Source organism: Condylura cristata, unplaced genomic scaffold (genome assembly GCF_000260355.1).
Source record: "Condylura cristata isolate star-nosed mole 26May11 unplaced genomic scaffold, ConCri1.0 scaffold00008, whole genome shotgun sequence".
In the NCBI taxonomy this organism is placed as follows: domain Eukaryota; kingdom Metazoa; phylum Chordata; class Mammalia; order Eulipotyphla; family Talpidae; genus Condylura; species Condylura cristata.
In genome coordinates, this window is record NW_004567109.1 from 4048789 (window position 1) to 4063600 (window position 14812).

Below are 14812 nucleotides of genomic sequence, written 5' to 3' on the forward strand. Positions count from 1 at the left end.
CCTAGGAGTGGGATTGCTGGGTCGTAGGGAAGCTCCATGCTAAGCAGTTTGAGGAACCGGAGGGGGAGGTATTTTTGAGCAGTGGCAGTTCAGAGGAGTGACAGTTGGTGGATGTGGATGTGAGGTGAGTTGAGGGGGAGCCTGAACCTCTTCAGACTGTCTTCCCTCGGGGCTCCGGGGCTCTGGGGCTTAGTGAGTGGGCCCAGGGGTCTGAGACCCTCACCCTTTCTTCCTCAGGCCATCACATGCGGTTCTACTGCACCAGGACCTCGGACACCGTGTGCGAACCCTGTCAGAGCAGCACCTACACCCAGCTCTGGAACTGGCTCCCCGAGTGCTTGAGCTGTGACTCCCGCTGCACCTCGGGTGAGTCTGAGCGGGCCGCCACCACCCCTGGCCCTCAGGCCTCTCTGGCTGAGAGCTGGTGAGACCCCCTCCCCAGCTGCCTCCATGCCTGTGGGCAGCAGGGGGCCCCCGAAGCTGTATTAGATCCATGGACCTTTCACCCCCTGCCTCACCAACTCCCCCGACGGCCCCAGGATCGGAGCCCACCGGGCCCCCAGGAGTTGAGTGATGGTGCCTTGGCGAGCAGGTGGCTTGCTCGCCCGCGGTGATGGAGCCAGAGCAGGACTGGACCCCGACTCCGTTGAGGGAGGGGTGGCCCGCACCTGCAGAAGACCAGGGTTCCCTGTGCATGGTGGGGAGGCGGGGAGGGCTGAGGTGTGGGGCAGTGACCGGGCCCTCTCCCCCCTCCAGACCAGGTGGAGACTCAGGCCTGCACTCGGGACCAGAACCGCATCTGCACCTGCAGGCCCGGCTGGTACTGCATGCTGGTGCGGCAGGAGGGCTGCCGCCTGTGCATGCCCCTTCGCAAGTGCCCCCCCGGCATGGGTGTCACCAAGCCAGGTATGGGCCGGGGCTCGCCGGCGGGGGGCCCTGGGGCCTCTCCTCCACCCATGTCAGCCCACCAGCGGTGGGCCAGACGCTCTCCCCGCCCAGCCACCCAGCCCCTTCTGTTCTTCCCAGCACTCCCGATGAGGCCCCTTCTGGGTGCTAAGGCCCTGGGGACCCAGAGCATCAGGCTAAGCCCCCCAGTGCTAGAAAATCAGGTGATGCCACAGGAAAATGAGCCGCGTGACTCTGGAGACCAGGGAGTGTGACGGAGCAACTGCGAGTGCCTGGGGTGTGTGCGTGCCTGCTGCATGCGTGTGTCTGTGCATGAGTGTGTGTTTAGGGCAGAGATGCAGACAGATCCAAGGGCCCCCCATGATCTCAGGGCACCAGGGCCAAGGCCGTCTGTCCCCTGGGGTCAGCGGCTGACAGGACCTGCTTTTCCCTACAGGATCCTCCATCTCAAATGTGGTCTGCGCTCCCTGCGCCCCAGGGACGTTCTCTGACACTGAGTCCTCCACCGACACTTGCAGGCCCCACAGGAGGTGAGAGGCTGAGTGGGGTCGAGGGAGCAGGGTGGGGCTGGTCCCGGTGACGGGACGTCCCTGGTGCCTCAGGTGCCCCATGCGCCCCGCAGGCAGGGCCATGCCTGGCCATGCCAGGCAGCTTATCTAGGGGAGGCGGGTTCCAGAATAGACAGCCCACCCACAGCAGCCTTGCTTGGGAGTCCACCCTGGGGAGCGGGGCCAGGAAGGGGCGCAGACCCTCCCCTGTTCCTGTTCCTGCCGGGGGACGCTGCTCGCTGCTCTGGGCCGGGTGGCACCCTGGGCGGCCTGTGCTCTCGTCTAACGGCCTCTTCCTTTCGCAGCTGCCGCTCCGTGGCCGTCCCTGGCAACGCGAGCAGGGATGCAGTCTGCAGCGGGGAGTCGGCCCCCACCACCTCCAGAGCGACCTTGGGCTCCGACCCCACGCCTCGGCCCAAGTCCACCGCCTCCCTGCACAGGGAGCCAACTCCAGGGCCCAGCCTGGCTGCCAGCACCTCCCTGCTGCCCCCGCTGGGCCCCAGTCCCCCCATGGAAGGAATCATCACAGGCACCATGGCCCTCCCCATCGGTCAGTCACAGGATTGGCTCATCTTTCCTAACCTTGCCCCTCCCCCTCCCCTCCCCTCCTCCTCTCCCCACCCCCCCCCCCCCCCCCCCCCCCCCCCCCCCCCCCCCCCCCCCCCCCCCCCCCCCCCCCCCCCCCCCCCCCCCCCCCCCCCCCCCCCCCCCCCCCCCCCCCCCCCCCCCCCCCCCCCCCCCTCCTCCTCCTCTCCCTCCCTCTCCCTTCACACCTCTCTTCCCTCTTCCTCTACCCTCCCTGTCTTTGCTGAACCCTGTGCTCTGTTCTGGGGTGCAGTGATTTGACTTAACCCCCACCCCCACCCCGTCAGGGTCAGGGTGCCGTTACTCAGAAGTCAGGGCGGGCATTTTACCTGACCACAGACGTGGTCTCCCTGATGAACTCATGAGGCTGTGAAGACAGTGGGCCCCAGGCCACCCCACGGGCTTCCGTCTGGGGTTCGGCCAGAGAGCGCAATCCCACAAGCCACGGAGCCCTGTGGCCCTGCCATAGTTTCCCGTGACATCTGGATTGGGTCGGCCGTTTATCACTGAGTTTGAGGCCTCTGAACGGGGCCCCTCTGCGGCCTGTGTCCCCGGAGTCTGCACTGCGAAGCGGAAGCTGGAGTTTGCTTTTTGCTGGTGTCTGAGTGTCTCCTCCTTTCAGGACTGATTGTGGGCGTGACAGCCTTGGGCCTGCTCCTCATAGGGCTGGTGAACTGCATCATCCTGACCCACAGGAAAAGTAAGATTCCCTTCCCTCCTCCACCCATTGGCTCAGAAGCTTCCTTGGGGCATCTGCGAGTCCCATGGGTGCTGAGGGCTCTGCAGAAGGACTCCCACTTATTTCCTCCAAGGCCAGATGCCAGCTGTCCAGGGGCGGAGGGGGTCACGGCTCCTGTCTAGGGGTTCTGGGAGGCCACCTCCCTTCTGGAGCAGAAGTCATGCCAGCTGGGTCAGGTCTCCGTGGGTGTGGTGTGAGCAGGGGCACGCAGGGGCGGGGCTGAGGGCAGCTTCAGGGAGGAGGAAATAAGCAGAGGCCCGCAGGAGGCCAGGGCAGGCATGGGCAGGCAGGTATTGTCCCCCCAACCCAGGCCACGCCTGAAGATTCTCCTTGGGGCCCTGCTGGACACCTAGAAGGGCGTCACTTTCCCTGACCGTCCCCTCCCCCCCTTTGCAGAGAGACCCTTCTGCCTGCAAGGAGAAGCCAAAGTGGTGAGTGTCCCTGCTTCCTCCCACCTGCTCCCCTGGCCACCTTCCTGCTGGGCTGGGTCATCCCTGGGGAGCTGTGAATTCCATTGCTTGGGTGGAGCCCAGGGGCATGAGAAAGGACAGTCAGCCCTGGGGGCCAGGCAGCCTTCCCTGAGCTAACACAGGAGTGTGAGTGTGGAATGTCAGGTCTAGGGGAGTAGGAGTGGGGGGAGCCCTAGCCCTGGGCCATGGTGTCACCTCAGTAGGCGCCAGGCTGCCCGTGGCCGTCCTGGGACAGTCAACCCTGCGGCAGGGCAGCCCTGCTGGCAGAGAGGCTCACTCATGGTTCTTGCAAAGCAGGTCGTTTGGAGCACATTGAGTGCTGGGGATACCCAGGTATTCCCCAAGGGCCCTGGGGGCTCATCTCTGGAAATGAGAAGTAGGCGAGGGGGCTGGGCCCTGGGTCCTGCCCATCTTTTACTCACTGCGGATCTTTCCTACGAAGGAGGGTCTCTTAGCTCTTTGTTGGAAAAAGCACACTGACCTGATACTGGCACACCATCAGTTATCTGTCAGGAAGGCATTAGGCTGCAGGGAACTGAAGACCTTTCGGGTGATCTACGATACGGAGGGCTCCTGCAGGGCTCAGCGGCGCCCCCATGGACGCCCTTGGACACAGGCTCTGGTGCAGACAGAACCTGTCCTGATGCTGTTCTTTTGCTTGTGATCTCATGTCACGGCCTGCGCTCACACTGGCCATGTGACCTCCAGGTTGAGGCCGAGGGGAAGGGTCAGGCCAGCCTCATGCATTTTAACCGGAAAGCAGACTTTCTCTGGGAAGCCCCCGGGAGACTTGGTCACCTGACCAGCCCTAGTGGCAAGGGGGGGCCGGAAGAGGACACTGGTTTTGCCAGCCTCTGTGGGGAAGAGGACCAGGAGGGACTTGGACATGGGTGTGGGGTGCTCAGGGCTGCACCCCGCTAGCTGGCAGGCAGGGCAGGATTTTAAAAAAATATATGCATTTTATTTATATTTTGTTATATATATATATTAGTTTATTTTTACATAATTTTGTGCATTTTTCCATCTCAGTTGTAATCCCCTGGGCTTCCCATCACCAAATCACCCGTGTGCCATGACTATAGTCCAGTGCATTTCCCTCCCCCACTGTTTTTGATCCCATCCCCCACCCCACCCCCACAAAATGTCTCTGGTAGAGAGCTGTTCATTATTATTATTATTATTTTCTCCCCTGCTCCTTTCTACCCCCAGGGCAGGATTTTTATCCAGTTTATAGAGGAACAGAATAAGGGGAAGTGACACTGACATTTGGCACCAGTGATCCTTGGGCTGTTTGCCAGTGTCCCTGCCTTCTACCCAGCAGCACTGCCCCCAGGAGCCTCTCGAAGCTCTCTGGACATTATAGGACCCTGGAGAACAAAATCACCCCTAGCTGAGAACCGCAGCGCAAGGAAAAGCTCAGCCCTGGCGCCTCAGAGCTTTACATGGGGCTTTGGACGGAGCTGGGCCAGAGCCTTCCTGCCTCCTGATTCTGCTGACAGAGAGGAGGCAGAGAGGGAAGTGGCGCGGGCCACGCGGCTCTGCGTCCCAGCTCAGTGCTCTTTGTCCAGCCTGCAGCGTTGTCAGTGGCTGCAGCCCGTTTGGGGAGGCCTGGCGTGCCTGCCTCCCCCAAGGGCCGGCATCCCGCCTTCATTTTTCTGGCTCCCGACCTTTCGACAGAGGCTGCCTGCAGCGCTGCCTCCAGGCTCCACCCCGTGGGCGGGCGGCACTGCTCTCCCCACCCAGTTGCCCAATACCCCTGCATGAAGCCTCCCTAGGTGTCACCCAGCTGCCTCTGCTTCCCTTTCTAGCGCTGAGCTTGGCACGAGAGGGGCCCGACTGTGATGTCTGCGTGTGTGCCTGTGTCGGGAACCCAGTGGGTGCTATTAACTGGCCCACCCAGCAGGGGACTCCCCCCAACCCCGCACCCTGAGCTGTGCTCTTGACTCATTGCCACGTTCCAAGCTCTCCCGCGGTGGCCCCAGGGACCCCAAGGCCTGGCGGGGCTGTGGCTTCCCAGTGTTTAGACAAGACTGGGTGTCTGCACCTGTGCACGCCTCATGATCACCCCCAGAGACACACTCAGGCGGGCTCATGGTCAGCACGGAGAGTGGGCTCTTACCAGGCTGCCGGGCTGCGGAGCACAGGGCGGTGCGTTATCTGCCCTCGGAGTGTTGGTGCATGGCAGCGGGCAGCGTGACATGTCCCCACTTTATAGTCCAGGGCTCAGAGAGGTTAAGTCACTTTGCCATGGTCACACAGCTAGTGAGGTGGCCTAGGACCCTTCACCACCCAGCACCTCTCGCTAACTGCCCCTCACAGGTGTGCTTACCGCCTCCACATGCGGAGACAGGTGTGCACACCTGCACAGGCACCATCACACCTGTCCGTGTGTGTGAGCCTCCTGAACACAGATCCACTGCAGGAGTCTGGAGGGCCCATCTGGGAGCTCTACCACGGTCTCTGCTTCTGCTCAGAAGGGGCTGGGGAAATGGCTGGCTGACAGGGTCCTGTTTCGTGAGGCTCCTTGGCCCCCCACTTCCTAGGGCCCCAGTCCGGGGATCTAGCCCTGGGAACATCTGTCCCAGCCAGAGCTTGCCTGAACTTTGCTGTTACCGCTAGAGGGGTGAGGCTTGACCTTTGGGGGTTTCTGTTCCGCCCAGTTCTAGCCACCAGCAGAGAGTGGGACACCAGGCCAGAAAAGCCCCTTTTCTGGAGGGAGGAGGAATGACATTTGGTGTCCCTCCCCTCCCTCACCTGTCCACACTGAGGTGGGTTGGGGGCGGGCAGTAACTGGGCTCCAACTGCTGGCCCTGGGCTGGTCTGTGTGCCCTGGAGACCCTGTCTGCCCCCTGGTGGCGTGGGGCACGGGCGGCTGACCTTTCTGGCCTCCCTCCATTTCCAGCCTCACCTGCCCGCTGATAAGGTCCGGGGCGCGCCGGGCCTGGAGCAGCAGCACCTGCTGACCACGGCGCCCAGCTCCAGCAGCAGCTCCCTGGAGAGCTCAGCCACCAGCACGGACAAGAGCCGTGTGCAGGCCCTGGGCACAGAGAAGCGCCATGGGCCTGGGGAGGCCCGGGCCAGCTCCCGGGGCTCAGGTAAGAGCCTCCTTGTGTGGGTTGTGTGGCAGAGAGGTGGAGGCCACTGGCCTCTCTCCCCTGCGCACCTGGCAGCACCTGGATGGCTGGAGGTCAGGGAATGACCACGGACTGGGGGTGTTTGCAGCCCCCCAGTCCTCCAGGCCCCGTGGTGCTGAGTCTCAGCAGCCCCCGTAACCCATTGAACCTGGGGAGCCACGGCTCCTCCCAGGCGGCAGCCACGCCCTCTCCTCCCTGCTACCTGGCTCCGCCCCCAGCCCCCACCCCCAGGGCGCCTGAGGTCCCCCTTCTGTGTCCCCGTCAGAGCCCACCCTTACCAGTGTGATGTCTTGTCCCGCCCCTGCCCTCCCGAGAGCTCCCTCGGAAGGACTGGGCGCACGCACGCACGCACGCCGGTGGCGTCAGCCTTTGCAGAATGGCAGAGTGGGCGCCCAGTGGGGACCCTTGGGCTTCTGGAGTCTTTCTGATTTCTTGGCCGTCCGCCATGGCTTCCTCCTGAGCCCCCGTGTGGAGACCTGCCCACCCCCACCGTGTCTCTTTCACAATGTGCAAAGGCCGTGGTGACTCTGGGTGACATTTGGGAACTGTGGTATATCAGCTTTTACCCCCACTCACTCTCTGGGGAGCTTGCTGGCTCCATCCTCCTCCCACGTTCTTGGGGTTGGGTGCCAGGCGGAAGCGGGAATCCCAGGTTTCTTAAATCTTAGCAGTAGTTCTGCATGGAGGAAGATCTGCTGTGAATGCAGAGAATTTCAAGGCCAGTGTTTGGCCTCCATCAAGGAGCAATTTCCTGCCGCTTGGGGCTGATTTGTTGGGCTGCAGATAATGGGCCAACGACAGCAGGTTCTGGGGTTCTGGCCTAGTCATTGCGGGTGTGACCAGGCCCGCTGATGCCTCCAGCAGTTATGGGAAAGTAAGTCATCCCCAGGGGCGGCCTGGGTCCTGTACGCAGACTTCCTGCCCTGCTCCCACCTCCGACCCTGTGAAGAAGTGCGTGAGGAAGTGGGCTTTGTTCGCAGACTGCCTTCGGCTGCTCTGTATAATTGGCTCCTCTCGCCTAGCAGTGTGCTGGGCCAGGTGTTCTTATTTGACAGAAGCAGGAAATGAAGCACGTGACGGTTAAGTGACTCGCTCAAGGCAGCACAGCTGGGTGTCTGTGGTTCACGGCCTCGTGTTCTCCCCGCAGGTCTAACCTGCCCCTTGGGAAGGGACACGCCCTGAAGATGCCCCCACTCCAAACCCCTGCCCCACTGACCGCCCTCTCCTCTGTGCTCGGCAGAGCCTTCGCCTGGCGGCCACGGGACCCACGTCAACGTCACCTGCATCGTGAACGTGTGCAGCGGCTCCGACCACGACGCTCAGTGCCCCTGGCAGGCCTGCTCTGCAGCCGGGGACGCGCACACCAGCCCTCCAGGCTCCCAGAAGGACGAGCAGGTTCCCTTCTCCAAGGAGGAATGTGCTTTCCATTCCCATTCGGGGGGGCTAGAGACTTTGCTGCAGGGTCTGGAGGAGAAGCCACTGCCTCTCGGTGTGCCGGACGCCGGCATGAAACCCAGTTAACCCAGCCGGCCTGGGCCATGCCACGCCACGGTGGGCTGAGCCTGAAGACCCCACGCGGGGACCTCACCCAGGACTTTGTTCCCTTTCTGGATCAGTCTCCCCACATGGCCTCCACAACCTCATTGTCAGAGGGAGGCTGGAATTTAGGGGAGCCTCTTCTCTTGCCAGTGCGGTCTCAGAAACTTGCTGGACAAGGATGGGGGTGCGCTGGGCTGCCCACGGGAGCTCCTGCCTGTCCGACAGCCACCCCCAGCCGGCCCTATGAGCTTGACTTCTACAGCTCTTCTTTCTGTGTGTTTTGTTTATTTGTCTGAGCCCCTGGGAGGCTCTGGCTCCCTGGGAGGCCCTCACGACCATTCTCCTGGGGGTCCACTGCCCGAGCCTCATGAAGTGGGGCCCCGAGAACAAGGGCTGCGCTTGAGCCTGATCTCTGAGACTACAGCACAGTGCCAGCAGCTGGGGGTGTCATTGGCCTGCTGGTGCTGTGCAGGAGGAGGTGGCAGCCCCTGTAGTGGACAAGAGTGTCCCGAGGCGCTAAGGATCTTGGGAACCACCTCCTCCAAGCCTGCTTCCGCTCGCTCCATCTTGTTCTAGGCCTAGACCCCAGTTTACCCACATCTCGGCCCCACCTCCCTCCTCCCTGGGAGGCCACACTCTTATCAGGGAATGTCAGGAACTCGAGAAGACCCCAACCGTCTCTCTACCTACCTCAGCCTGGCCCTTCCTCCTTCCACTCCCAAGGGGGTTCCCCTGTCTTCCCGAGCGCCCCTCTCTGTTCCTGGAGTCCCAGGCCCCAGGAGAGCCATGGAGCTACCTGCACTGAGCCCACCGTGACCCCCAGTGGACCAGCGATGCTGACAACAGGCCCCACGTTCGTGGCTGTGTTGCTGTGGCTGTGTTACCGTGGCTGTCGGATCGAGTGGCCGGCCCTGAAGCAGCCAAAGCAGCAGTTTTTGCCAAGGAATTCTTCTTCACTCACCAGCCAGCCCCCTTTGGAGAGTGGACGAGTGTGGCCTTGAGCAGATTCTGGAAGGAAGGCCAGGGACTCCTTCAGAAGCCCATTTGGTCAGGGGTGCTTAGATCCCTTGCTGAAAAATTCTACTGGACTAGAACTTGGCAGCTGAACTTTTGGGGGTTAGCGAGCCCAGCATCACTGTGGAGTCAGGCCTGCCTCTGTCAGGAGACCCCCCCCCCCTCAGGATATCCCCCCTGCTTGGCCTGAGCAGCCACTGCCCATCGGACCCGCAGGGCGATGGAGCTCTTCTGCCCCCTGGTGGCTGTCCTGTAGGGCTGCAGGCCTATGGCCTCAGATCACCTGGCACAGGAGGGCTAGAGAGAACTGGGGTGTGGCTGAGGCTCCCCAGCTTGTGTGATTGCAAGACATCAAGTCTGCACTGTATATCAGCAGATTCCTGCTTACGAGTAAACCTTTGTGATCCACATTGATTTTGGTGTCCGAGCTGTGGTTTGTTGACAGCCCTGCACCTCTGCTGCCATCATGGAGGGGACGGTGGGGCTGTGGCCACTGGACTCTGACAACTCCAGGCCGTGATGGGACCCCAGAAGCAACCCCAGGCTAGTTGCCCTTGCTGAGAGCTGGCCGCTCCCTCAGGCCTGGGAGCAGTGAGCTGACAGTGTAGAGACAGGAAGTGTTTTCCTTGCCCCCTTCTAGGTCCTTTGTCTGGTCTCATCATTTGATATGAGACACATTGCCAGTGTCAAGTCTGTGAATGTGCAGAACTGAGGGGCATCCCGAGACCCCCAAACTTGTACGCTCTAAAGAGGTTCTGCCACCCACTGCATAAAGACAAACCATTCTCTTAGCAGAAAAAAAACAAAACAAAAAACAAAAAGCCTTTAATAGAATTGGCGTGTTTAAAGAGAAGAGAGAAAAGGATAACATACAACAGTTCCCCAGTAACACACCCATCCCCATTCCCTCGTGGGTCGGTGCCGGCCAAACAGGGTCGGCCCGGAGCAGGGCCACTGAGACCCGAAAGCCTGACACAGTCTAAGGCACCTCCAGCTGGGGCCCTTAGGAGAGGGTCATGGGGCCCAGCAATCTGGAGGAGAAGAACACAGTCAAAGTGTAAGGCAAGGTCATGGCTGCCAGCGTCAGCCTGCCCACGGGTTCCCCACTGCCATCTCTTCCAAGCGTCTTCCAAGAGTCACCTCATTCACATCACTCAGGTGTGGCTGCAGGGGGAGTGTTATGAATAAGAAGACACGTCTTCACATTTGTGGCCTCCGGAGCTATTCCAGGAACTGAGGCCCTAAGACCCACAACTGGAACAAGGGATGGTCCCCCCATTGTTCTTATCATTTAGAAAATTCAAAGGGTTTTAGGAACTGTGAGCTAGGAATGAGGATAAAGATTAAGTACATATTCGTTATTGTCATCACAGTATATAATTATTTAATTTGGATCAACTGAGGGCAGACGCCTGCCTGAGGTATTGACCAGTCCAAATGAGCCAGGGCTGGTCTCTCCTTTTCCCTAGGGTCAAGCAGGGCTTCTCACCAAGGGTAAAATCCTGCTATGAGGGACATACTGGAAGCCAATATCTGAAAACGGCAGGTAGACATTGTGGCTAGATTAGCGTGAGTAGCTACACCTTACTTATGAAGGTGAACAGAAAGTTAAGTAAGAATAGGAATGAGGGCTCTCCTTAGTGGCTCAGTGGATTAAAGCACCGCATTATGAAGTTCTCCAAAGCCACTGCAGCACGAGTTCAATTCTCTACCACCATGCTGACTCACATGACGTGGCCGACCTCTCCTGACCCGCCCACTGCTCCCCTCAGCAGTGTATTTCAGAAGATCTGCCTGTTCTGCTCCCCACTCCGTCTCTGGTGAATCCTCTCACCCAGCACACCTCTGGCCTATACCCCAGTTCTGTAAGCATAAATAAATCTTTAATAATAATAATAAAAGAATAGGGATGAGAGATAGAATGCCTTGATTAGTGGGAAGGGAACTCTTCAGCCCCTGCTAATCAGCAATAACCCCTGGTCACCCCACCCTAGCTGACATCACTGAGAACACGCCCTCAAGAGTGTGCATTCCTCCTCGTGCTTGCCCAGATTCTCGGTACTGGTTCTGAGTGAGTGGAGAGGGCCCCGAGATCAGGTTGCCCAGTCTGTTCCCCAAGGAGGGACTGAGCAGGCCTTCTCTGGGGAGATGGGGATGGAGACACGGCCTTGGCGAAGGGAGGGCAGGACAGCTGTGGGAACCAGGGATAGGTCAGAACATGAGGCCAAGTTTCAGGAGCCACAGATAGGACCTCGGCTTTTCCTTAGGGCATGATGGGAAGAGTCTGAGCCGTGGTGTGAGAAATTCTCTAGTTTTGCTGTCTTTAAGTTGGGGAACCGCTTTGGTTATTTTATCTCTGAAATTGCCCTGAGAGATAGGCCAGACATTCATTCTCCTTGCTGAGCAGAGGAGAGCACCCAAGGGCAGGGCCGCCTGGATTTGATACTTAACTCGGGAGTCAACTCGGGCGGACAGTTGCTTCCTGTGGAAGGCTCCTGACAGCCAGCTCCTGGGAATTTCACAAGAAAGTCAAAGCCTGGGTTCAAAGGGGAAGGGCCCCCCTGCTCTCTCTCATTCCAGGGACTTCTCTGGCTTTCCTGCAGCTCCGTGTTCTGAAACCAGCAGCCGGGGCAGAAAGTTGGGCATTTGGGCTGAAGGCTGCTCTGACGAGCCTCAAGGTCAGGAAGCCTGGGGCTGTGTCCTAGCTCCCCAGCCTCCATCCCCACCCGCCTGTGCGCCCCCTCCCTGGAGCTCTGAGGCTCCATTGGTAAGGCAAGGGTGTGGGTCCCTGAGCTGGGGGCTGTTCTCTGTCCTGCTCACGAGGCACCGGTGCCATCCTGGACTTGGGCCCCCAGGCCCGCGTGGCTACTGAGCACTGCAAAGTGGCTAATATAAACTGGACCTGTGAAATACCTCGGGTCTAAGACACCTTACGTTGAAGGCTTAATATAAAACACGTATACAAAATAGCTCATTAATAATCTTTGTATTCATAACGTGTTGGAATGAGACTATTTTGGAGATATTAGGTTAAAATATATTAATGTTGTTTCACCCCTTTTTACATGACCACTACAACACTGGGAATTAAGAATGTGGCTTGCATTATTTGTCTGTTGGGCAAGTTAAATGCCTTCAAGATCTGATTAAATTAATTCATAATTAAAATTGCAAGTTCTTCCTCCCCGCCAGGTCCCTGCCTCTCCATTGGGGTATTCATAGTACTTACACCTCAAATGCTGTGTAATTTATGTATGTTACATGTATTGTTTGTTGTCTAGCACTCCTGTTAGAATAAAAACTCCAGGGTCTTCCCTGGTGGCACAACAGGTTAAAGTGCAGCACTGCAAGACAGCCCTTTAGTGCAGGTTCAGTCCCCAGCCCTGGGGGTGCTCCACAGGGCGCGGCAGACCTCTCCTGGCCCACCCGCTGCGTCTCTGTCAATCTGCCTGTTCTGCTCCCCACCCTGTCTCTGGTGAATCCTCTCGCTGCCCCTGCAACTCTGGCCTGCACCCCAGTTCTGTGTGCATAAATAAATAAATCTTAAAAAAAAAAAGAATAAAAACTCCAGTAGGGTTGAACTTGTCTACTTTCAGCGATGTAGCCTCAGTGACTTAGAGCAGCGTGAGGCACACAGCCAGTGCTGAATAAGCAGTGAATGAAGGTGGACATAGGAAGTATAGGGGTTCCCAGTCACCGAATCTTCCACTTTTGCTAGAGAAGATCCCCATTTAGGTTTTCATGTGTAATCGCCCGCTTCTTAAGCCTGGTAACTAATTCTAATTATTTCAAAATATTGTGTGGGCCCAAGAAACATTTCTGCAGCAGCTTTGGCGTCCTGCCCTCCCTCTGGTCCCCTCACTGGTCTAGAAGATTCTGGAGAGTGGTGGCTGCTGAGATGAGGATGAAGGACTAGTGTTCGTGAGGGTTGGTGTCCTGTACTGTTTGTAAAAGTAAATCTGAAGTAGGATTGGCACAGAAAGGAAAGTTAATAGCTTTTGTAAGGACTAAGTTTCATAAAACATAATTTACCAATTTTAAGTGCCTACTTTGATGTATTTTGTAATTGTATTCAGCCTGGTGGTGACCATGACAATCGAAGTAGAGATAGTTCCACCACCCTGAAAAGTTCCTTTGTGCTCTGACTCAGCCCCCTCCTCAAAGCCCCAGTTCCTAGCACCCACTGATCAGATCTGCTGTGCCCTGTGGGTCAGCTCCCTGGCTGGGGATCCCAGGAACTCATGCCCAAGTGGCTGGTAGTAGCTTGAGAGTTCTGAGACTTAACCCCTGCACCACCAGGGAGCCCCCTATTAAGCTCATCCTTTTGAGGTTCAGCCAGAATGGTGTCTGTAGCTCTTCATTGCTGAGGACCACCCTGTGTGGGGGTTGATGAATGTTTGATCATTCCCTGATTTGGGCTATGAATAAAACTGCTATGAATGTTCCTGAATAGTCAGTGTGCGTGTGGGGTTTCATTTCTGTGAGGTCGGGAAGGATGGCTGTATGGTGGGTGCATGTTTAGGTCACTGAGAAGGTGAGGGCACGAAGACTCAGGAATGTTGCTTGATTGAATGGTGACCGGCACTTGCATTTTTGATCACCTTTCTAGGTACAGCCAGGTTTCTCCAGACTCAGAGATCCTTCTCTGCTTTACCTTTGTAGCGTCTGGGGGTTCACACTTAAGCCTAAGCCTCTGAGGGAAGCTGGTATTGACATTCCAGGGTTGAGCCCACTTCACAGGAACTCCGCCCCGCTCTGTCGTGAGTCAGCAGTGATCACCCTCATTAGGTGGCATTACGAGGGCTGGTAATTACCACGGTTAGTTGCCCAGAGCAGCTTTGCCATCTTGTGTCCTGCATCTTCTGACTTTATGAGCCCAAAGTGTCCTTCCTACCCTTTGGTGATAAGGAAAGAACAAAGTCACATCCGTCCACTCATTTAGTCCTTCATTCACAGTGCCTTTGAGTCCTTTCTGTGCTGGGCAATGTCTAGGTGTTGAAGAAACATTGAGGACAAAGGCAAAAATCTCTGTTTTCAGAGTGAGGAAAGAGGATATATAGTAGAAGCCAATCAGCTAACCCCAGCATTTGATTCTAAAAAGAAAACAGAACAGGGGGATGACTGAAAGGAATTTTAGGTAGGACTGGTGGAATACTTGAAGCAAGGAGTCAGCTAAATGATTGTCCAGGGCGACCTGTAGCCACTAGCCACATAGGGCCACTGAACACTTGAAATGCGCTAATTTGTATTGCGGTGAAATACGATTAGCCCCCACGCCCACCCCATCTCATAAATACATTTTTTTGTTGTTGTTGGCTACAGGCTACAGACTAAGATTTTGGACCTATTGGATTATATGAAGCACATCATTAAGCTTTCTTTTGAAAAATGTGCCAACTGGTAATTTGAAGTTCCTATGGGCTTGCATAATGTCTGCACTGGACAGCAGTGGTCCCGACGAAGAGCGTCCTCAGCAGAGGGCCAAAGGTCCTGAGGCAGGAACCAGGGCAGAATGACCGGGGCAGAATGGACCAGGGAAGCGGCACATATAGGCCAATAGGATCTTGGCGTGGGCTCTGGAAGGAGGTGGGTTTTAATCTAAATATAAGGGGCAAGTTGTTTTAAGCAGGGACGTTTGAAGGTCTTTATTGCATTTTTAACAGACCCAGTGGTTGAGACGAGAACTGACGGCTGGGGCCCGGTGGAGCTAAAAAAGACAATTTGCCCGTGGATGGCCGGCAGGAAGTGGAATCCTGCTTCCCAAGACGGTCTGGGCCACGCTCATTTGCTGGCCTGCCCTCCCCTGGGACTCAGTTTCCCCTGGTGAAGCCGGCGGGTGGTGCAGCCCCGCTCCGCGCCAGCGTTCCCGAGTCCTGC

General features: G+C 57.6%; 1 protein-coding gene across 1 annotated transcript in view; it reads left to right on the forward strand.

Annotated features, from left to right (window-relative positions):
• TNFRSF1B (tumor necrosis factor receptor superfamily, member 1B) overlaps nt 1-9339 on the forward strand; it is a 25289-nt gene extending 15950 nt beyond the window's left edge. Inside the window, exons 3-10 of the mRNA XM_004678518.2 lie at nt 238-366; nt 757-906; nt 1343-1436; nt 1760-2004; nt 2662-2739; nt 3175-3209; nt 6151-6343; nt 7623-9339. Of these exons, the coding sequence (XP_004678575.1) occupies nt 238-366; nt 757-906; nt 1343-1436; nt 1760-2004; nt 2662-2739; nt 3175-3209; nt 6151-6343; nt 7623-7903 (1205 nt within the window). The 3' untranslated portion in view covers nt 7904-9339. The remainder of the gene's footprint in view (nt 1-237; nt 367-756; nt 907-1342; nt 1437-1759; nt 2005-2661; nt 2740-3174; nt 3210-6150; nt 6344-7622) is intronic.
• The last annotated feature ends 5473 nt before the right edge of the window (nt 9340-14812 follow it).